Source organism: Corythoichthys intestinalis, chromosome 2, assembly GCF_030265065.1.
Source record: "Corythoichthys intestinalis isolate RoL2023-P3 chromosome 2, ASM3026506v1, whole genome shotgun sequence".
NCBI lineage: Eukaryota > Metazoa > Chordata > Actinopteri > Syngnathiformes > Syngnathidae > Corythoichthys > Corythoichthys intestinalis.
Genome location: NC_080396.1, coordinates 34,243,504 through 34,265,719, shown reverse-complemented (window position 1 = coordinate 34,265,719; position 22,216 = coordinate 34,243,504). Strand labels below are relative to the sequence as shown.

Below are 22,216 nucleotides of genomic sequence, written 5' to 3'. Positions count from 1 at the left end.
TGTCGTGATCAAAATTGTAATTGATGCCAAATGTCGTCAATAGCAGTTAACATTTGGACTGTTCACATCATAGGCAATGATTAAGTTGAATTGGCTATTGGATATCTTAATTTTATTCTTCTGAATAAAGGAATCAGCATCCATCTCAAAAATTCTAGTTCACACAGTATTAAGTACAGTAGATACAGTACGGTACAGTAAACTCATTCTGCCCTCCCTCCTTTCGTGTGTGGTTTAGGGACTTACATGATAACTCGCCCACTGTTTCCACTCCTAAGTACAATCACATGCTGGCAGCCTTAAGAAAGCACTTATCTACCTTATCTACTTAACCAATATAGCATCAGTGTGACTTCCAGCCTCTGTGAGGATCCACGCATGCTGCAACAAAGCCCACCTCAGGTGACACCTGTTTTGCCACTCCTCTCTGGTTGCATAAGCGGCAATGGCAAGGGAATGTGTCCACACTTTCATTCCTGTGTACGTGATGACTGACTTGCAGCCTTACGGCCTCGAGCTACAAGCTTCAGCCAAAACGACTTCTCCATTTCATGCTGTGAAAACACCTGCGTGAGACTCCACCTGTGGTTTAGCAAAGGGTTAACTGTGGGTGTTTCCTTTCTCCACTCACTTATTTCCCTCCTATAATCTCCCTCACTCTCTCCTCCCACCACGGTCAAGCAACTCCAGAGGGAGGAAGGCATTGTAATTACATAGTACTAGTTTAGGTACAGAGTGAAGGAACACGCGGATTCTTTGCAGTCCATTTCCAGGACTTGTATTTGTGGAAAGAAGGCAATTTGTCGCTCCTGTACACCTGGGTAAGTATTTGACTGTGTGAGAAGTTTATTGTACATTTATGAAATGGGGGGAGGTGGGGCAGTAACTGTCAATAGTGAGCTGGTCTTGCATCAGACAGCACCATGTGCTAAGCGATGCTGAACACAGATGAGTTGTCTTGGTTGGTCTTATATTATTCTGTCATGCAGCTTCTAGTTAAACTTTGCAGGCAATGGGTATTAGTGTTGTACTAAATGCTTCAGACTAAAAAAATACAGTTTCCACTACTTTTATTGAATGACTTTATGCTTCATTTTTCCATAATTGTGAACATAAAAGTAACTGATTGGCTACCATTATTGATGATACACATCCAATCCAACTGGACTACAAGCCCCTCCCAGTCAAAATGGATTGGACGTCTATCGTCGTGAATGGTACTGGAACATGACTAGCCACTGACAACTCACCTACTTCAAATGGTGTGTCCATTACATATGGTACACATCAGTGTTTTATGGGTCAATTTCAATTGTTCTGCTTTATGGATGATATTGAGGAAAATCTGAAATAAGAAAACTACCATATTTTTCGGACTATAAGTCGCACAGGAGTATAAGTCGCATTTTGGGGGGAAATTTACTTGATAAAATCCAACACATAGAACAGATGTCATCTTGAGATGCAATTTAAAATAAAAATACAAAAGAAAACAACATGCTGAATAAGTGTACAGTATGGTAATGTTACATTATGCATGAACAACGAAATTCGAACGTGGCTCGTATGTTAATGTAACATAGCTATTAAGAGTTATTCAGATAACTAAAGCATAAAGAACATCCTAACAAGTTTACTAAACCATCAGTGTCACTACAAAACACCAAAATAACATGTGAAATGATATAATAATTTGTTAATAATTTCACACATAAGTCGCTCCAGAGTATAAGTCGCACCCCCAGCCAAACTATGAAAAAAAATGCGACTTATAGTCCGAAAAATACGGTACTAATACCGGTAGTTCACAAAAGATTCTTTCTTTCGCTCTCGCTCAACTAAAAATGACTTCTAAGAAAAGGTTTTCTTCTCATTGAAGTAATGTCATGTCTGTTTGAGAAGGGAAGTGACAGATACGAATGTATCTGATTATAAAAGCCTTCTTCTCTGATGAGAATGATACTCTCAAAGTTGACCCTGGAGAAAGAAGAACCTGGAGGGCACTGCAGAGGTCACATTTTGGGAACTTCACAGTTTCACTATGCTATGTCACATAATACATTGCGCTTGCCTGGCTGAACTTTTACCGTAATGTGGATGTGTATTCTTGTTGTTCTATATTATGGTTCCTTCACTAACATAACCAGTGAATTATATCTTTTTTGCCTACTGTGCATATTACAATACATCATATGTTCCTTTCTTTATCATGCCTGCTATTTTGCCAAGTGCACCAGTCCCTTCTGGAGCCAAACAAGCTCCGCATTTCAAAGTTGGCTTAGTTTTCTCTGCAACTACCAACTGCTCCATGGCCGCCTGTGTGATGCTCATTGTGGCCATACAGTTCCATTTCAATTCTGTCAGACCATAGGACATGTCTTTTAAAAAATTGAGGTCTTTGTCAATGTCTGTAATCTGAGTTTTTTTTTTTGTTTCTCATGGTGTAATCGCTTTTTCCTGTCTGTTTGGCCATTCACACCCTGTCAGTACAGTACTTGTTTCACTGTGGCTCACGATGTACCCTTACCAGCTTCAGACACCATTTTCATGAACTCATTTTACATTTGTTCCTGAATTTAAAATTCACATTTCAGACAAAGCAGATTCACTTCTGTGACACAGAACCCGTCTCCTTCCTGTGCGTTATGATGACTCAGCATAGCCATAGTGTTTGAATTGTTTGAACAAATTAAAGTGACACGTTCAAGAATCTGGAAATTGCATTGATGAACCATACTTGTGTAAGCGCAAAATTCTCTTCCCTTATGATTTAATTTCTTACTAGGCTGTCTCAACAGTCGCTTAACAGGTATTTCAGGTAACAGAGGGTGGGTGGTCGAGGCTTTGTTTTATATGGACAATCAGCAAACGCGGGCAAAAATTTACTGTAAATTCTACTCACTTTCTAGAAGTTTGAATTACTTTGAGCAAATTACAAGAAAAACCTAATGTATATATGCAGTTTGAAGTTAACCAGGCTTCCCTATATTCTTCTTAGTTGAAGCCTGGATACATTCCATGAAATTCATTTCTCAAATTTGTCATCCATATGCCTGGGAAAATTCCGTATACTCCTGAGAAAAAAAAGAGGGTATGACACAACTCAGTTGATTGTATTTTAGGAATAAAAACAACATTCAAAAAAAAGAAGCCAGTTAGTGCGTTTTCCTGTCTTAAGACTCATTCAACGTCAACAGTCTTCTTGTGTGACGATTGTGGGAGTGGAGGGAAAAGAGTGTGGAATGTAACACAATGTTGTGTATAAATGTGTGCTTTGGGGTCACATGTGAGAATTCAGAGGGCGTGTGGATGACCTGCAAACTGAGGAAGTATCTCATGACCCTGTGGCACGAGTGCAGACCAACCCTCTTTTTCTCCTAGTCCTCGCACTGTGTTTGTTGTCTGACCCTGAGGCAGTCACGTTGACAGCGTGCATGTCTCCATGATGTCTCCACTCGACTCATGGCATTTTTGTTGTTTTTCGTTTGCAGTAGTTGTTATTTATTCAAGAGGAAGTCTTGCTTGCTATGGACTGTGTATAAAAAGTCTACACACCCCTATTCAAATCCTTTGTAGGATATTAAAAAAAAGTGTTCTAGGAAGCTTTTCTAGACATGACAGACAATTTCCAGACATTTTGTATTCTAGTAGAAGCCCTAAGTGGCAGCATTACACTTAAGCATTTGTTTTTGGATTGACACCATATGTGTCGACGCTAACCCTAACAGTTAAGATAGCTAAATAAATAAGGGTGTATATCGATATAGCTTGAAAAATGGATGGCTGTTTTCATTCATTTATTTTCCAAGCCGCTTAAACTCATGTGGGTCAGGGGAGAGCGCGAGCCAATCCCAGTTAACTATAGATAGTAGGCAGAGTACACCCTAAATCGGTTGCCTGCCAATCCTAGGGCACAGCAAGACGAACAACCATTCGCGCACACTCTCATACCTACGGACAATTTAGAGTGTTCTATCAGCCTACTATGCAAGTTTTTGGGATGTGGGGGGAAAGCGGAGTATCGGGAGAAAACCAACAATGAGAACATGCAAACTCCAAACAGGAAGGCCGGAGCCCGGGATTGAACCCCTTGAAATGTTTCAGCTACAGAATTGTTAAAAATGTGTATATGTAAACGAATAGAAACGTAATCCTAGCAGAGTATAATATCGAAAATATTATATCGTTATCCAAAAACTCAATAATATATCGTGTCGTCATGAAACTGATCATTTATACCCCTACTAAGAGCCAATTAAAGAATTTCTTACATTGGAAATTACTGCCATCAATACAGTATTTAGTTACCATATTTTTCGGACTATAAGTCGCACCTGAGTACAAGTCGCACCAGCCTAAAAATGTGCAATGAAGAGGAAAAAATTATATACAAGTCGCACCGGAGTATATAGTAAGTCGCATTTGGGGGGGGAAATTTACTTGATAAAATCCATCACATAGAACAGATATGTCATCTTGAAAGACAATTTAAAATGAAATAAAAATACAATAGAGAACAACATGCTGAATAAGTGTACAGTATGGTAATGTTACATTATGCATGAACAACGAAATTCGAACGTGGCTCATATGTTAACGTAACATAGCTATTAAGAGTTATTCAGATAACTGTAGCATAAAGATAAAGAACATGCTAAGAAGTTTACCAAACCATCAGTATTACTCCAAAACACCAAAATAACATGTGAAATGATATAATAATGTGGTAATAATTTCACACATATTCCACAGTATAAATCGCACCCCCATCCAAATTTTGAAAAAAACTGCGATTTATAGTCCAAAAATATGGTAATTTTTCTGCGTTTTCAACTACATCTACAATGTGTCGGAGTGAAACCCATGCAGTGTTCAAACAATCCCATTCCCACCTAAAGTTAAGCATGCCTAGATAATGGCTGCCTATATATGGGATTACAGGAAGTGTCCTAAATTAAATGAGCCTGTTTTTTTTCTCCTCTTAGAGCCTGAAGAGGATTTAATCAGTCCACCAATCCACCTCCGCACTACATTAGAATGGAGCTTCAGAAAATTAACGGGCACAGTCGAGAAGACGGGTAAGATTTACATATACAGTATATGGAGCGCAAACACTATTAATGACACACAAGAATGACACAAAAGCAGATTCTTACTCCTGAGAGAATTATTTTAATCTTACTTCTACGTGTCTTTGTTTAAAAATTTAATTCCAAAATGAAGTGCTTTCACATCCTATGATAAGATCAAGCCACAAATACTTGCTTCTTAGGAGAAGAAAAACATTTGCGGAGACGTTTGGACGGTGCCTCAACCAAATGTGAGCACGCCAGTCTGCATAATCAAACTTTCTGGTCACACGCTTTATGCCGTCTTGACATGTTGGCCAAGATCACTCCTAAAAGACTATATTTAACATAAAAAGACACTCTGTTTTACCTGGAAAATCATAGACATTTTATATACCCTCATATAGTTATACACAGAGGCAGGCTTTGGCTTGACTGGTATCATGGCTGAAAGGTTGGCAGTTTTAAACCTGCACCTGCTTGCTGCTGAGGTGTCCTTGAACAAGATACTGAATTATGAATTGCTTTGGTCGCTAACTGCTTACCACGTTTGCTGCCTAGTGTTTCACGAATGCCATTGAATGCACACATTTCACATGAGAAATACCTCACTGCACACCACCCAAAAATATCTCAAAATAGAATCAGTTTTCCTTTGAGATGCAATTGCCTGTACTCCAGCGTTTTTCGAAAAACTAGCTTCTTCTTCTTAAATACGCCTAGCAGGAGGTCAAGAGGACGACCAAAAAGGAGCTTTTTGGATGTATTTAAAGAGGACATGAAGGTACAGTGGTATAAAAAAGTATCTGAACCTTTTGGAATTTCTCACATTTCTGCATAAAATCACCATCAAATGTGATGTGCTCTTTATCAAAATCACACAGATAAAAAAACAGTGTCGGCTTTAACTAAAACCACCCAAACATTTATAGGTTTTCTTATTTTAGTGAGGATAGCATGCAAACAATGACAGAAGAAGGAAAAATAAGTAAATGAAACATCACATTTAATATTTTGTGGCCCCCCTTTGGCAGCAATAACTTCAACCAGAGGCTTCCTGTTGCTGCAGATCAGTCTGGCACATCGATCAGGACTAATCTTGGCCAATTCCTCTATACAATGCATTTCAAATGGGAGGTGCTGGTCAATTCCAGCCCATTTCGGTTGGTGGTTTGGATGTTTGGATGTGAACCCTCTGCCTAAGGAGACTTAAAGACCCATTAAAACCATTTTGTACCAAACCATTTAAGTCTGGTGTGTGCCTAATCACCGATGAGTGGTTTAAAGTACAAACACAAAAAAAGGTAAAAGTAAAAATTGCTTGATGAGAAGCCTTGTCTGATGTGAATCATGGCTAGGTCAAAGGAGCTGTCTGAAGACCTACGATCAAGGATTGTTGATCTGTATAAAGCTGGGAAGGATACAAAACCATTTCTAGAAGCCAGGATGCTCATCAGTCGACAGTCAGAGAGGTTGTCTACAAACGGAGAGAGTTTGGCACTGTTGCTTCTCTCCCAAGGAATGGCCGTCCACCAAAGATGACGCCAAGAGTTAGAATACTCAGAAAGCTAAAAAAGAACCCCAGAGTGTCTGCTAAAGACTTACCGAAATCACTGGCACAGTCCAATATCGCTGTGTACACATCAACTATATGTAAAACCATGGCCAAGAATGGTGTTCATGGAAGGACTCCACAGAGGAAGCCACTGCTGTATAAAAAAAATATTGTTGCTCATTTAATGTTCGCAAAAAGGCACTTGGACACTCCACAGACGTTTTGGCAAAATATTTTGTAGTCGGATGAAACCAAAGTTGAATTGTTTGGGAGTAACACACACCGTCATGTGTAGAGGAAAAATGGAACAGCTTACCAACATCAACACCTCATCCCTATCGTAAAACATTGTAGAGGGAGCATCGTGATTTGGGACTGTTTTGCTGCCTCAAGGCCTGGACAACTTGCAATCATTAATGGAAGAATGAATTCAAAAGTTTATCAGGATGTTTTGCAGGAAATCCTGAGGCCGCCTGTCAAACTGTTGAAGCTAAAAAGAGGATGGATGCTGCAACAAGACAATGATCCAAAACACAGAAGTAAATTAACTTCAAAATGGTTTCAGAAGAATAAATACATGTTCTGGAGTGGCCAAGTCAGAGTCCAGACTTGAACCCCATTGAGATGTTGTGGCATGACCTGAAGACAGCGATTCATGCCAGACATCCCAGGAATCTGACTGATCTACAGCAGTTTTGTCGAGAAGAATGGTCCAAGGTTAGTCCTGATCGATGTGTCAGACTGATCTGCAGCTACAGGAAGCGTCTGGTTGAAGTTATTGCTGCCAAAAGGGTGGGGGGGGGGCACAAAATATTAAATGTGATGGTTCACTTATTTATTTTTCCCTCTTATGTCATTGTTTGCATACTATCCTCATTAAAATATGAAAACCTATAGACCCTACCCACGTGACGTCACAACTCCTTCCTCCTGACTGGTGCCGCCCACTTGTCCGTCAACACATCATGTTTCCCTGTTACGGCTACGTACATTCCTCCTATTTACGACGTGTTTTTCTGCTCGCTAACATTAATAATCAAAATGGTGAAGCCGTGTGTGGCGGTCGGTTGCAATAACAAAGAAGATAGACGGAGAAGACGGAGAGACTTGAAGTTCTACCGGATTCCGAGAGACCCGGAGAGAAGAGAGCGAGATGGGCTGCTGCAATTCGACGAGAAAACTGGGTTCCAAACGATTACCACAGATTATGTAGTAGTCATTTTATATCTGGTAAGATGCATTTAATATATATTTAGAGGGTTTTGGGCTGACAACCACAATTAATATCATTGCTAGGCTAATCGCCGACAACATACACGTATGTATGTAGTGAGAGTGCTATCGCTAAACCATATAAACATTAAAAGCCCTAACTCCATTGACAAACGACATGAAATACATTAGACTTGACAGTGGATGTTAGCAATAACAAAAGATTTTGAATTGAAAATTTCGTAACTCACCTTTCCAAGCACAAGATAGATTCCTGCCGAATTTTCGTGGACGAGGACCTGTTTCACCCAACCAGCAACGAAGTATTTATAAGCCTCCAAGCTCTTAAAGTTTTTTAAACTTTCGTGAGAATAGGCTGATTTTGTGTGGACAAGATAGTTGTACAGTTCAAGGTAGCTAGCAGATGTCAGGCAGACAGGGCGAAGACAGTGGGTCGAAAAACATCGATTTGGGCATCAAATATGGATCTGGCGACTGTATAGAACGAAGCTTTTCCACATAACGCCTTTTATGCAACACATCCAGTGAGTTTACGGCATCCGAAAGCACCGGGTCTTCCATGAAATGCATTTTAAATTCCTCGATCAATTGAAACCAATGCTAATACAGAGACAAACTGACGGACAAGGGGGCGGAACCATACAGCGAGCACGTGGTTTTGTGACGTCGGTGGGTAGGGTCTATAAATGTTTGGGTGGTTTTAGTGAAAGCAGACACCGTTTTTACATCTGTGTGATTTTGACTAAGATCAGCTCACATTTGATGGTGATTTTATGCAGAAATGTGAGAAATTCCAAAATGTTCAGATACTTTTTCGTACCGCTGTAGTTGGTATGAGAGCAGAGGATGCAGACGACAGGGTTAGATGAAGACACTGACCCCTGAAGGGAAAAGCCGAAAGGAAAAGAAGAAGATGTGAAACACGCTATCAACAAAAATCGGCTAAGCATACCGTACTCAGTTTATTGGCTACCATCGACAGCGAGAGACGTTTAATACATTATGACTGTGGGCTGGCAGCAATTCAATCGCCATTCAAAGTCTAGACTGGACGTCTGCTGTTGTCAATGGCAGTGTAAAGGTTAATAACTGAAATGTGCCATTAAGACACCTTTTCATGCACAAAATATGATTTTTGGGGGGGAAGGTAGGACTTTACCATTAAAGGGCACTCATTTAACTTGCTATTGACGGTGTTAGATATTCAATCCATTTTGATTGAGCAGGGTGCATGGTATCGCGCTCTCAACGGCACTGAACCATGAGCATTCACAGCCAGTCTTCCCAGTTTAAATGAATTGGACATTGACCGCCATCATTGGTATGCAATGAAATAAATACTATGGGGGGAAATTGTTGATTTCTGAGTGATACTTAGGGCCATAATTTATACACCTTTTTATAATTATAAAAATAATATCCTGTTATATATAATAAATATTATAATATGATAATTCTTTACTATAATATTCCTTCCTTTTGTTAAACACAATTTAAAAAAAGGAAATGCACTCAAATACATACGGTAATAGCTTCCTTGCTAAAAATCATACTTGATAAATACTTGAATGAAGGCACCCGGATGTCACTTGTGTGTAATCATTAGATGAGCGTGACCTGGATAGAGGGAAGGGAGTTGCAAACAAAGAGAAAGGTCAACCAAAGTCAAACAGAATCTCATTGATAAAAGTCGTAAATGCTTTTCCACGCATCCGCTTACAAGCTGCCGTTATTTTTAATAACCCCTCTGCATTCATGTTCAACATGTGCTCTATTTGCTTTGTAGCTTTGATGGGCTGGACGGCATGGCCGAGCATGAAGAATTCCTCCCACATAAAGCTGGTGCCAAAAAAGAAACACACTTCACAGATGTGAGTTCTTTTACTCTCTTGCATGTGGATTTTATTCACCGATTAATTGAGAAGCAGGTTTAATTAAGTAATTTTTATCGGATCAAATCTATGTATAGCTTGAAAAATAAATCGTTTTCCAGTTAAACAGATCATGTATCCATGTCATATTCTTGCCTGATACTGCATACATTCATGGCCTTAAATTAATCAGGTTTTTTTTTTTTTTTTTTTTTTTTTGTCTGTTTGTTTGTTTTTAGTTTTTGAAAATTCCAGATTATTTTTCTATAATTTATTGTAAGCATTAAAGGACCAAAGAAGAAGATATTACTTAGATTACTACAAATTAGGCATGTGCCGGTATGAGAGTTTGACGGTATCAAGGTATTGATGGGTTAAAATGGGTTTTCCATTGAACAGTTCCATTTTTTTTCACAACATATTTGCAAATTGGAACATCAATGTGAATATAATAAAATAAATAAAATCACAAAAAATAAACAACTGCAATATTTAAAATCAAATTGAAATAAATAGAACTTATAGACTAAACCCACAGCCACAGCTCAAGTTGCTAATCATAACAATAAAAATAATTATTTTCCATAAAAAAGTAAAAACACTGCAAAATGTATATATATATATATTTTAAATTATATTTAATATTATTAATTATTCATTTTCAATTATATATATATATATATTTAAATTATATTAAATATTATTAATTTTACATTTTATATATATATATATATATATATATATATATATATATATATATATATATATATGTATATTAGGGCTGTCAAAATTTTCATGTTAACGCGTGGTAATTTATTTTTTTAATTAATCACGTTAAAATATTTGACGCAATTAACGCACATGTGCCGCTCAAACAGTATTCTGCCTTTTGGTAAGTTTTACAGCAAGGCTTTTTGTGCTGTCTAACAGCGAACTCTTGTGGTCGCTTTGCGACATGGTGTTTTTTTTTCTTGCCAGTTCAATATGGCTGCACGACGTCTCGGGCTGACGCCTATGTTGTAATGTTGTGCTTATATGATCCTTGGACAAGATTTGTCCGTAAGTATGGTTGTTGTAAAGAATGTACATATTATGATAGTAAGCGAAATGTTCTATTTTTTGTATGAGATGCCTTTTGTTTATGTTGAGTGAACCTGTATAGCGTGCTAAGCTAACGTTGCTAAAGCAATGCTTTTGTCCTTTTTTTTTTTTGTAGTTTTACGATGGTCTAAAGAGGACAATGGTTTGAGGCTATTTTATTAATAAATCAGATGAAAAAGGAAGAAGTCTGATTATTAAGGCGTCGTTCACTAGCTGTCTAGCTTTGGAAAAAGTAGACGCTTCGGAGTGAGGACAGCATAGACAGATTTAAATGACAGTAGAGTGAAATGCCCACTACAGTCCTTATGTACCGTATGTTGAATGTATATATCCATCTTGTGTCTTATCTTTCCATTCCAACAAATTATTTTACAGAATATATATATATAATTTACAGAAAAATATGGCATATTTTATAGATGGTTTGAATTGCGATTAATTGCGATTAATTACGATTAATTAATTTTTAAGCTGTAATTAACTCGATTAAAAATTTTAATCGTTTGACAGCCCTAATATATATATATATATATATATATATATATATATATATATATATATATATATATATATATATATATATATATATATATATATATATATATATATATATATATATATACTGGACTGTCTCAGGAAATTAGAATACACAATATTCAAATTTTTTGAGACAGTCCTGTGTATATATACAGGACTGTCTCAGACAGTCCAGTATATGCGGGGGGTAGCATTTCAATTTAAAGCTCCATCTCAAAATTTTTAGAGACTTGCTCATTTTCTACATATTTTTCTCTCAGTCCCAGTTATGATGCAGGATTGTGAGCTTTTCTGGGTTAATACTGTATACCACTACTACTCACTTGAGGATAGTGAGGAAACAAGTTATCCGTCTTGGCATGCTAACCAGCCACATTAAAAGCCTCTTTAACAAGCTGACGTTATAGTATTTATTTTACCATAGCTAGACACACGAAACACGCTGGAGTGAATTCTCGTAGCTGGTGGGAATCGTTCATGACAGCATTTACTTACCTTAAATTTTGTGTAAAGTGACGGATGGTGGCCACGTAAATCTGAAATCATGTTGGAGGTGTTGCCTGCACGTTGGCTGTCCTTCCTCCTCTGTTTCTTTTTGGTACCCGAAATACTCTCATACTAGACTTGACTTTTTTGAGAGGGTTTTGAAAAAGCTCAGGTGTAGCTTTGACAGCAACAGCAGTGTCACCGACACATAGAACAGAGCAACAACCGGAGGGGAAGATGTGAGCGTTGCCACTCCAAGCCATTTCTCGCTGCATTTCTGGGACATAAAAAATACCTAATACTGTTCTATGGTATGACGGAAAATTTTAGTGGTTTTGAATCCGGGACGTTTTCATACCACATAAACCTTGAAACTGGTAACCGGCACATGCCTACTTCAAATGCTTAAATGACTCCACCCCAAACACATTTTTACCTGCAAAACAACCGAACCTAAAAAAGTCTGTATCAGTCAGGCCCCAATATTAACCCAAAACCCATTGTGTCTGATGTCCGTTCGCTGCAGTTCGAAGGAAAGACTTCATTCGGGATGTCCATTTTTAACCTCAGCAACGCCATTATGGGCAGCGGAATTCTGGGATTGGCCTTTGCCATGTCCAACACTGGAATCCTTCTATTTATGTGAGTATGGACCACAAGCTTTAATTTCATTCGCCATTAAACAGAGACTCTTTCCTTCACTAGCTCACCTCATTAGGGAGTTCTATTGAGGAGTGAACGTACTTCCAGGTTTACATTTGAAATGACACAGCACTTTAAGTTTGTAGAAGACATGCATGACGCATGGGTGTGTTCATACGTGAGCAGCAAAAAGGGACCGTCTCTCTCCATAGGCCGTGTACTATACTACTCAGTATATAGGTTCTGCAGCATGATCAGATAGGTTGTACCTCTGAAGAATTGCATTGAACAATGAGCTATAATGGAGGCATGCCATGCACACGCACACAGCTTCTCTAAACCAGATTTAAGAAGTTAAATATAGCCAGCAGATCCAAGGCTGGATCAGTCGTGTGCCGTCCCGTGGTGAGGAGGGAGGGGGAAGAAGGGAGAGTTATCCTGGGAAGAGGCACAGTCCTGCTGTTGTTAATGTCAGTTTTTCTTATTTTATATGTGGTCCTTGTTCATTTCCGTAACATATTTTCACTCAGTTGTTTGGGATTTTTTGTTATGCTCCAACTAAAAAGCAAAGTTGCCCCAAAATTGCGAAATACAGTATATGTTTGGTGCAAACACCAGAACACAAGTAACATTGTTTTGGAAAACAATAGAGTTACCTAGTATTCATATCAAACTTTTCTCAGAGCACAGTTTCTGGTTCCAATGCACATTTACAGCTAAAATGTTAAGAGTAATGTAACAGTAAATTAACATCTGATTTGTACATGAGCCGAATAATCAACTAATCGCAAAAATAATCGTTGTCAAAATCCCATTTACGGTATATATCATTATATCTCACAGCAAGCAAAACCACTTGCTGTTGTCTGTTTCAGAATCCTGTTGGTGTTCATTGCTATTCTGTCTGCGTACTCAATCCACCTACTACTGAGAAGTGCAGGAGTTGTTGGTAGGAGGAGTTATGCTCACCACATCCGTCACTATACTGTTCAAAGAGGGTGTTCAAATTACGGTCTGGGTTCCATGTGCGGCCCGTGGTCCATTTTGTCATGGCCCACAGCAGATGATAAAGTTAAAAACTGACACAAACCGTTATAACGGTTACTTTCGTCAATTGATGGCAATGTAAAAGAAGAAATTCCTCATTATAAAGTTTGCACAACCGTGTTGCAAGGTCTACTTTGGTGGCTGCATCGCTAAGGTTTTTGCTCTTTCCAGGCATCCGAGCGTACGAGCAGCTTGGCAACAGAGCATTTGGTCCACCGGGGAAAATTCTGGCGGGTAGCATCATCACAGTACACAACATTGGAGGTAGAATGCTATTATTTGTACTCTGACGATGAATAATCAAGGATAGCACTGAGCCGATTTTTTTTTCTTTTTTTCAGCGATGTCCAGCTATCTCTTTATCGTCAAATCAGAGCTCCCTCTGGTTATTCAGGCTTTTCTTGGCAAGCATGAAAACACTGGGTGAGTGTCAATCATAATTCAAATTCAATGACAACTTCAGATTTTGGTACACTGATTGTTATTTGTATGGTCTCAGAGAGTGGTTCTTGAATGGCAACTACTTGATCATCATTGTTAGCGCTGCCATCATCCTTCCTCTTGCACTCATGAAACAACTCGGTACGATTTCATTTCCTGTCATTCCATTTCACCCCTTTGTTCGTTTTGTTGCGTACACATTTGTGGTCAGAACTTACAGAGTGTAGCTTTTGTTTGTACTCATTATCAGTTGCAAGTTCCATCATGTAGTTTTTATCCCCCTTCAGGTTATCTAGGATATACAAGCGGCTTCTCTCTTTCATGTATGGTGTTTTTCCTTATTTCGGTAAGTAGTACTTTTCAGTCCAAGAGTGGAACATCTGACCTTGTGAATTAATGCACTCCCCCCAAATTCCCACCAGGTGATCTATAAGAAATTCAACATCTTGTGTCCACTGGAGGACAGTCATCTGAACGAAACACTCGATGCTGACAACTACACAATTACTGAAGATATGGAAGAATTTTGTGATGCCAAGCTATTCACCATTAACTCACAGGTGAGCCCAGAATTGTTTCTGTTCTTCAATTGTCTTTGCAAGTAGAACAGCACGGAGACAATTTTGTATTCAGATATATTTTTCCTTTTTTCTATGACCATTTAAGAATAACAGCACAATAACAACAACAACAAAAACTTCATGACCATTTGAGAACAACAGCACAATAACAAAAAAAAAAACTTTATGACCATTTGAGAACAACAGCACAATAACAAAACAAAACAAAACAACAACAAAAACACCAGTCAGAAATGTTCATTTGGAAAAATACCAATGTTAAAAAGTAAACAAAAAAGATGCGTACAAACAAAAAGAACGTATGATATTTTTTCTGTATACTGTATAGATAAGTTTCCTGAGCGAAATATGGGCGGCTCCATCTTGCAAAATGTCTGCTCGGAAATTCCGATTTAGAAAGAATAATATGAATTGCGGTTGAAGGAAGCAGTGTGTTGACAAAGTAACTGCAAAATCAAGCCAGAGGAACACACGGAATCTCCAAAAATGTCTGTCTGTCTGTCTGTTCGTCCATCCGTCCGTCTGTCTGTCAATGAAAATGCCTGAATACATGTTTGTTTACAAGTGTATTTTTTTAAAATGAGATTTCAATAATTTTATTGTGTTAGGAGGTTGTGTTCTCTGGAGGTAGATTTGTGTCTTTATTATTTAAAAAAAAAAAAAGCTGCTTCAATTAAAAATATTTTCAATAAAAAAAAAAACACCTCATTCAAAGAAAAATAATGTTTAGGAGTGAAGTTAAGCAACGTTTTTGATTTGACTATTTCACTATATGACATCTGTTATAAGCATTCAATAATGCTCATGACAGTGTCATGTCATAATTATGAGTGTCTTATGGTTGTCTTATGGCGCCACTGTCAAATAAAGTGTTACCAAATACCATAACTAGCAATTAATGAAACGATCGGAACAGTAAATGAAGAAATAATTAGCACAGAACATGAATTTTGATTGTAATTTACATCTGTAGTGATGCAATGCATGCTGGGAGGCATGTTGGATGACAACAGTATTGACAGCAGGTGGCAGCAGTGGTTGACTGTCTCTCCCAAGGGAGCGGTGATGGTCAAACGAAGCTTTTTGAAGCAATGATGCTTCACAACCAATTTGTTCAAAGCTTCATGGTGGTTCATTTGGTCTTATGACAGTGTTATGATGCCACTGTCAAATAAAGTGTTATATCTGTGTCATATATGAAGTAATATCTTTTTGTGTAAATATCCCATAATATAGTGAGGACATCTGCGGCTTATAGTCCAGTGCGGTTATCTATGAACAAATGTCATTTTAGTGTCAAATTTGGTGGGTGGCGGCTTTTAGTAAGGTGCTCCTTATAGTTTGAAAATTACCGTAACTCATTCCTTAAGCACACAACCATTTCATTCATTTTCCCCTAAGATCTATAAAAAAAATAAATAATAAAAATCTAGGAATAATAATAATAATGTTCATGCTCAAAATGTGTCTTCTAAAAATAACTACAACCCCAATGCAATTTTGTCCCTGAATATTTTGGCCTACATTACTAACATATTTTAACACGGTGCCTTCCAATAAAGGCGATAGACGACTAATTGATTTGAACTGGGAGGACTGGCTGTTAATCCTCATGTTTCAGTTCCATTGACAGCGCAAGACGTCCAATCCATTTTGACTGGGAGAGTCTGGCAACTGGCAGCCCTCACAGTGGTAATAGATTGGACGTCTCGCATTGTCAATGGCAACCAATAAAATAATTGGTCGTGATGGTGTTACCTGGAGAGTCAAGAATTCTTTGCAGCGGTACTTGCAAAATGTTTGGTAACCACTAATATATACAGTGGGGCAAATAAGTATTTAGTCAACCACTAATTGTGCAAGTTCTCCCACTTGAAAATATTCGAGAGGCCTGTAATTGTCTACATGGTTAAACCTCAACCATGAGAGACAGAATGTGGAAAAAAAACAGAAAATCACATTGTTTGATTTTTAAAGAATTTATTTGGAAATCATGGTGGAAAATAAGTATTTGGTCAATACCAAAAGTTCATCTCAATACTTTGTTATGTACCCTTTGTTGGCAATAACGGAGGCCAAACGTTTTCTGTAACTCTACACAAGCTTTTCACACACTGTTGCTGGTATTTTGGCCCATTCCTCCATGCAGATCTCCTCTAGAGCAGTGATGTTTTGGGGCTGTCGTTGTGTGATTTTCTGTTTTTTTTTTCCACATTCTGTCTCTCATGGTTGAGGTTTACCCATGTTGACAATTACAGGCCTCTCTAATATTTTCAAGTGGGAGAACTTGCACAATTAGTGGTTGACTAAATACTCATTTGCCCCACTGTATCATTTTATCTCATATTTCTGGGTGCAAGTGCAGTTTCCAGCTTTTAAAAACCTTCACATGATTTGCTTTCAGACGGCGTACACCATCCCAATTCTGGCCTTTGCGTTTGTCTGCCACCCTGAAGTTCTGCCCATTTACACAGAGCTACGCGAGTAAGTCGCGATGTCGGACTGTGTGCTATCACGTGATAACTCATTACGTCCAAATACAGCACGACTGATTGTTGACTTCTTGCCTCTAGTGCCACCAAAAAGCGTATGCAGAATGTTGCCAACATTTCCATCTTGGCCATGTTTGTCATGTACCTGCTAACAGCGCTTTTTGGGTATCTGACTTTTTTCGGTAAGACTGAAAGATCACCCTGTTTGCTTGCTATGAACAGGTTCAAATGAATGACCCGCTTGTTGTTCACTTTCAAGCTACATATACATTTTACAGTGTACTGAATGAAGGCCAAGACTGAGCAGGACGTCAAAGGTTGTTTGTTTTTCCCTCTGCAGGTGCCGTGGAGTCTGAACTTCTGCACACCTACATCCGTGTAGACCCCCTTGACGTACTGATCCTTTGTGTGCGCTTGGCCGTGCTCGTGGCCGTCACGCTGACTGTGCCTGTGGTTCTTTTCCCGGTAAAAGCCAAATCGAGTTACTTTAAAGTTACATCAACTCTTTCAGAGGGAGGCATTTCCTTAAGAAACACTGAGGGCCAGCCGATTTGACCCTTTCAGGGACAGAAGTCACTACACTGGACAGCTATTCAAAAGTTGAACTTTAGACCTTTTAAAGAAATTTGATATTTGTCATGATTTTCTGTTTCTATTGTTTTTTTTTTTCCTAATTAAAGAAACACTAAGTAACTTTTCAACCTTTATGAATTATTTTCATAACATTTGTAATATGTCGACTGACAACTAGTTCAATGACACCTCTTTTATATCTTGAGGGGGTCTGTGTCTATTTCACTGGCAATAATTAATTTTGAGGAGGGTGGCAGGAACCCTGCAACACACAAAAAAAATTTCAAATGTGCTGACTGCTTTACGGCATACGTCACTTCCCCCTTTCCCCATTCATTATAAAGATGGAAGCCGATGTGAACGCTTTCGCGCAAATTCTGCAAAATGGCAGAGCAACGAAAGAGACAAAAAGTTTTGTCTGAGGAAGAAAAAAAGGCAAGCTACCAAGAAATACAGAATAAATATTGATCCGGCTTTAACTCGCTAGCGTGACTACCAACTGAACTCGTCAGCGCTGACGAGCTCAGGTGTGGTGGTTAGCCACACGATGCCACACAGTTGCTAACGGTCATGTGCTATTGTTTAGCCACAACTGGATTCATTACCTTATTACTATTCATCCTTTGCACAGCCGCTGGCAACAGAAATGTTGTTTAATCCATCTGCAGGCGAACGGGAGATTGATTTTTGATTGATGATTTTACGACACTGAAAGGGTGTGCACTGGTCCTTATGGCAAAAAATTACAGCTTTAGTCCACCAGCGCCGCTAAAATTGACCAAAACCGAAAAGTTACCTAGTTTTGCTTTCAGATTTTATTAACATTGTATTAATTTATACATTTATTTATAATTATATAAATATAGAAAAAATACCGTTTTTTAATTGGTTATCTAAATGTCACCTTTTGAATAGCTGTCCTCTGTAGTGAACAATGTCCCTGAAAGGCTTAAATATAATTGAATGAATAGCAGCTTAGTTTTTTTTATATGGAACCGTTTTTTCAAACCGCTTCTTGTTCCCTTCTACAAAGCAACAGGAGGAGAAAAAAAAGTCTAGTTAATGCCTGAGCTTGTCAATCAAACTGAGAGTAAACTGAGGACATCTGAGAGATGAGCCATGAGGGCTATAGCAAAAACCTTTTTTTCAGTGGCCAATTAATCACCTCAATTTGAACGTTCATTATAGCACTTTTTTTTTTTTTTTTGTAGTGCCCTTCACCACCTTGCATTTTAGCATTACAAACTGTCCCATTTTTATCATTCTTCCCACCCAGTTTGAGTGCCAACCCCTTAGGTTTCTGCCATACTATATATCATTCTTCAAAGATATTTTTGAAGCGGCTCTCGCCAGTTTCTTCTCTTCTCAAATTCTATTTTACATGCCTGGGCTTGAACATTTTTCATCTGTGCGTACGCTAACTCCTAGATTTTATGCATGCCTATTATCAGTGAGAACAATGGATTTTGCTTATCTGTACGCTTCTGCTGTAAACGAGTTTGTCTCCAGCACTAAACAAGACACAAATTCCAGACTTCTTCTATAAGATCCGCAGGGCCATCCTCCAGATCTTGTGTCCAGACAAGCCGTTCCACTGGGCCAGACATATCGCCATTGCATTCTTCCTCCTCATTTTGGTCAACCTGCTTGTCATCTTCGTGCCCTCCATCCGAGACATTTTCGGACTCATCGGTATGTTTTTTTGGTTGTCACCGATGCTCAGAATGGCCTCAGTAAAAGACCTTTCCTAATTCCTCTACAGGAGCTACCTCAGCCCCTAGCCTCATCTTTATCCTGCCCGGAATCTTCTACATACGAATTGTTCCCAAAGAGCAAGAACCTTTGCAGTCCAGACCCAAAATTCAGGTACAACCCATCTCCGTCGTCCAAAAATTGCCATTTTACCTGTTTCACGCAGCGCTGCTCTCTTCTTTAGGCTGCATGCTTTGCCGCATTGGGGTTCATCTTCATGGTGGTCAGTTTGTCATTTATCTGCATGGACTGGGCGAGCGGAGAGAAGCGAAGCGGCGGTGGACACTAGTTGATCGCCGAAGTCTCGGCAATAACAAGAATGTGAACTCTAGCCCCTCCTCATCTATGTATTAGCCTGTGTTATTCTCTGGCTGCCAGTACATGTTGGCCTTGAAAAAAGAATGTGACCTGAAAGGCTCTTCAGTGGAGAAGAACTCAGACATATGACTGAATTCACCCTTTGCTCTGACTTGAGATACTACTTTATAATCCCGCAAAGGTGTGTTAAGAAAAAAATGTTGTGGATCCCACTGAGGTTATGGAACTACAAGTTCGCAGAAAAGCTACACGTCACTGCCAAGGTTCTCACCATTTACTTCTGTCGCGGCTTGGCGACACTGGGCTGTGCCTTGAGATACGAGTGACCCAACATGGGAGTGTTTCGCGATGTACTGCCCAAAATTTGCTTCAATTTGATGTAAGACGACGACAGTGAACTTTTTGGCAAATGTTGAAAAAATTTATAGTAAAAAATTTCTGCCACTATCAGTTAACTGTCATTTTGAACAAAAAAACAAAGAAAAATTGCACCACTTGTATTTCAAACAGTCAAATAACTGTCTAAAGAAATCCTCCTCGCCATAAAACAAGAGCCCTACTGACTTAATGCTAAAATACATTCGAACTGATCAAAAAACTGGGGCCCGACCGATTAATAGTCAATAGCCCTTGTCAAATAGGAAAAAAATTGTGTTGTTTTTTTTTTTTTTCACTTTTATGAATTATTATTTATTTATAAACAAATTACAACATCAGAAAAAAATTAAACATTTGTAAAAAATGTAAAACATAATATAATTTTTTTAAATTACTTTTTTTCACTTTGTTGTGAAGTTCACAGATACTAAAGGGTTTTCTTAGCATTATGGACCTGAAACAAATCATTTTATATATATACAGTACTGTGCAAAAGTTTTAGGCAGGACACCTGCCTAAAACTTTTGCACGGTACTGTATATTTTTATTATATTATGTATATACAGGATATACTGTATGTATATATTTTCCCCAAGTGGAAGCTTCCATGAACCTAATAAATTTAATTATTAAAAAAAAAAAAAATCTATATATATATACATACTGTATTCTTTATTTTAATCAACCGATGAATCAGTTATTAGAATTTTAAAATGCCAAATATAAAAATGAGTAACACCTTGAAAAAATCGGCATTGGTTCGGGCATTATTGTATCCTTACCCCTGGCATATTTCTTCCCTCTGACGAATATTACAGTATCATAATGAGTCGGATACAGTAGTTGTGAAACTTGTCTTTGTGTGTGCATATGTTAATGGTATCATACTGCCTCCAGGTGGCCAAATATATCAGAAGGAAATACAACATTGAATCATCATGCAGAGCCTATTTAATTCTTTGAACTTTATTTATTATACAGAGGTGGGTAGAGTAGCCAAAAAAAAATCAGTCAAGTAATAGTAGCTTTACTTTTACATAATAATACTCAAGAAAAAGTAAAAGCAGTCATCCATAAATTTACTCAAATACAAGTAAATTAATTATTCGTTGAATAGAATACTCAGGTAAAGAGTCACACTGTGAGTAACTGCTTACAATATCTGATTTTTTGTGTAAATCTATACTGTTATTTTTTTCCCAGCACAACTTCATCTATATAAATTGTCATTATTATACTGTACTATAACCTACTACATGACCATATAAGGCCAAAACTATGACACAAAAATCATGGAATTCAGACCACAACAACAATGAAACATCACCCGTCCAAAGAGCATGACTGCAGTCTAGTGGAGAAAAAAATTCTTACCTCCGATTGTTATAATATAGTCATGTGGCTATTGTTACAACATCTCATTGGTAAAACTGAGACAGCCAATGTCAGCATCTCTGGCAAAAATAAAAATATGTAGAATAAAGAATATAATAAATAAAATGTAACTAATCTAGGTGTAGCCCAAAGTCGTGGAGTAAGAGTAGTATTTCCTCTTCACAAATCTACTCAAGTAAAAAAAGTATTGCATGGTAAAACTACTCTAAGGAAGTACTTTTTTTTCTCTGAAAGTTACCCAAGTAAATGTAACGCGTTACTACCCACCTCTGTTATGTTATTATTCTGTTTTTGTAAAGTGCAATATTCCCCGTTTCCCCGTTTTTGGCAAAAAGCTGAAACAGATTGATGGCATTTCCATTCATTTCAATGGGTGCAAAAAATTTGAGATAGGAGTGCGTTGAGTTCCAAGCTTGGCCGTGGAACAATTCGTATCTCAAGGCACCGCTATATCCTGCAATTTCGTTTGCTTGCCACCGGAACAAATTCAAACATTTTGTGTGTTTCCATTTCGGTGTTTGCTTCTTTGTTGCATACTTAAGATTCACTTCAAATAAGAACGAAGCTTAGTATAGGCTTATATATACCAAAAAAAATGCTGGTTATGTAGACTTAAGAATTTACAGTACGTGACAGTTTACTAAGCTAATATTTTATGCAGGTGAGGATATTGTGTTCAAACAAAATGATGGAATTTGTGGGCTTTTGCTGCTACATAAGGTCAATCTTATTTGTTGTCGCAAAC

General features: G+C 38.1%; 1 protein-coding gene across 1 annotated transcript; it reads left to right on the top strand.

The window, feature by feature from the left end:
- Positions 1-669: 669 nt before the first annotated feature.
- On the top strand, positions 670-20,530 carry LOC130912392 (sodium-coupled neutral amino acid transporter 3-like). Its single transcript, XM_057830451.1, has 16 exons — positions 670-821; positions 4,986-5,078; positions 9,644-9,728; positions 12,379-12,494; positions 13,370-13,443; positions 13,713-13,805; positions 13,883-13,964; positions 14,041-14,123; positions 14,270-14,328; positions 14,405-14,542; positions 16,968-17,047; positions 17,137-17,237; positions 17,396-17,520; positions 19,176-19,320; positions 19,391-19,494; positions 19,565-20,530. Exons 2-16 carry the CDS (start codon positions 5,038-5,040, stop codon positions 19,667-19,669), a joined length of 1,431 nt encoding a protein of 476 aa, XP_057686434.1. The 5' UTR covers positions 670-821; positions 4,986-5,037; the 3' UTR covers positions 19,670-20,530.
- Positions 20,531-22,216: the final 1,686 nt, after the last annotated feature.

What these genes read in the sequence shown, in the direction of transcription:
- LOC130912392 (XM_057830451.1), top strand. Translation starts at nt 5,038, where the DNA reads ATGGAGCTTCAGAAAATTAACGGGCACAGTCGAGAAGACGG. An exon ending in ACTGGAATCCTTCTATTTAT is followed by an intron (nt 12,495 to 13,369) that starts GTGAGTATGGAC and finishes TGTCTGTTTCAG; the next exon opens with AATCCTGTTGGTGTTCATTG. An exon ending in AGACATTTTCGGACTCATCG is followed by an intron (nt 19,321 to 19,390) that starts GTATGTTTTTTT and finishes ATTCCTCTACAG; the next exon opens with GAGCTACCTCAGCCCCTAGC.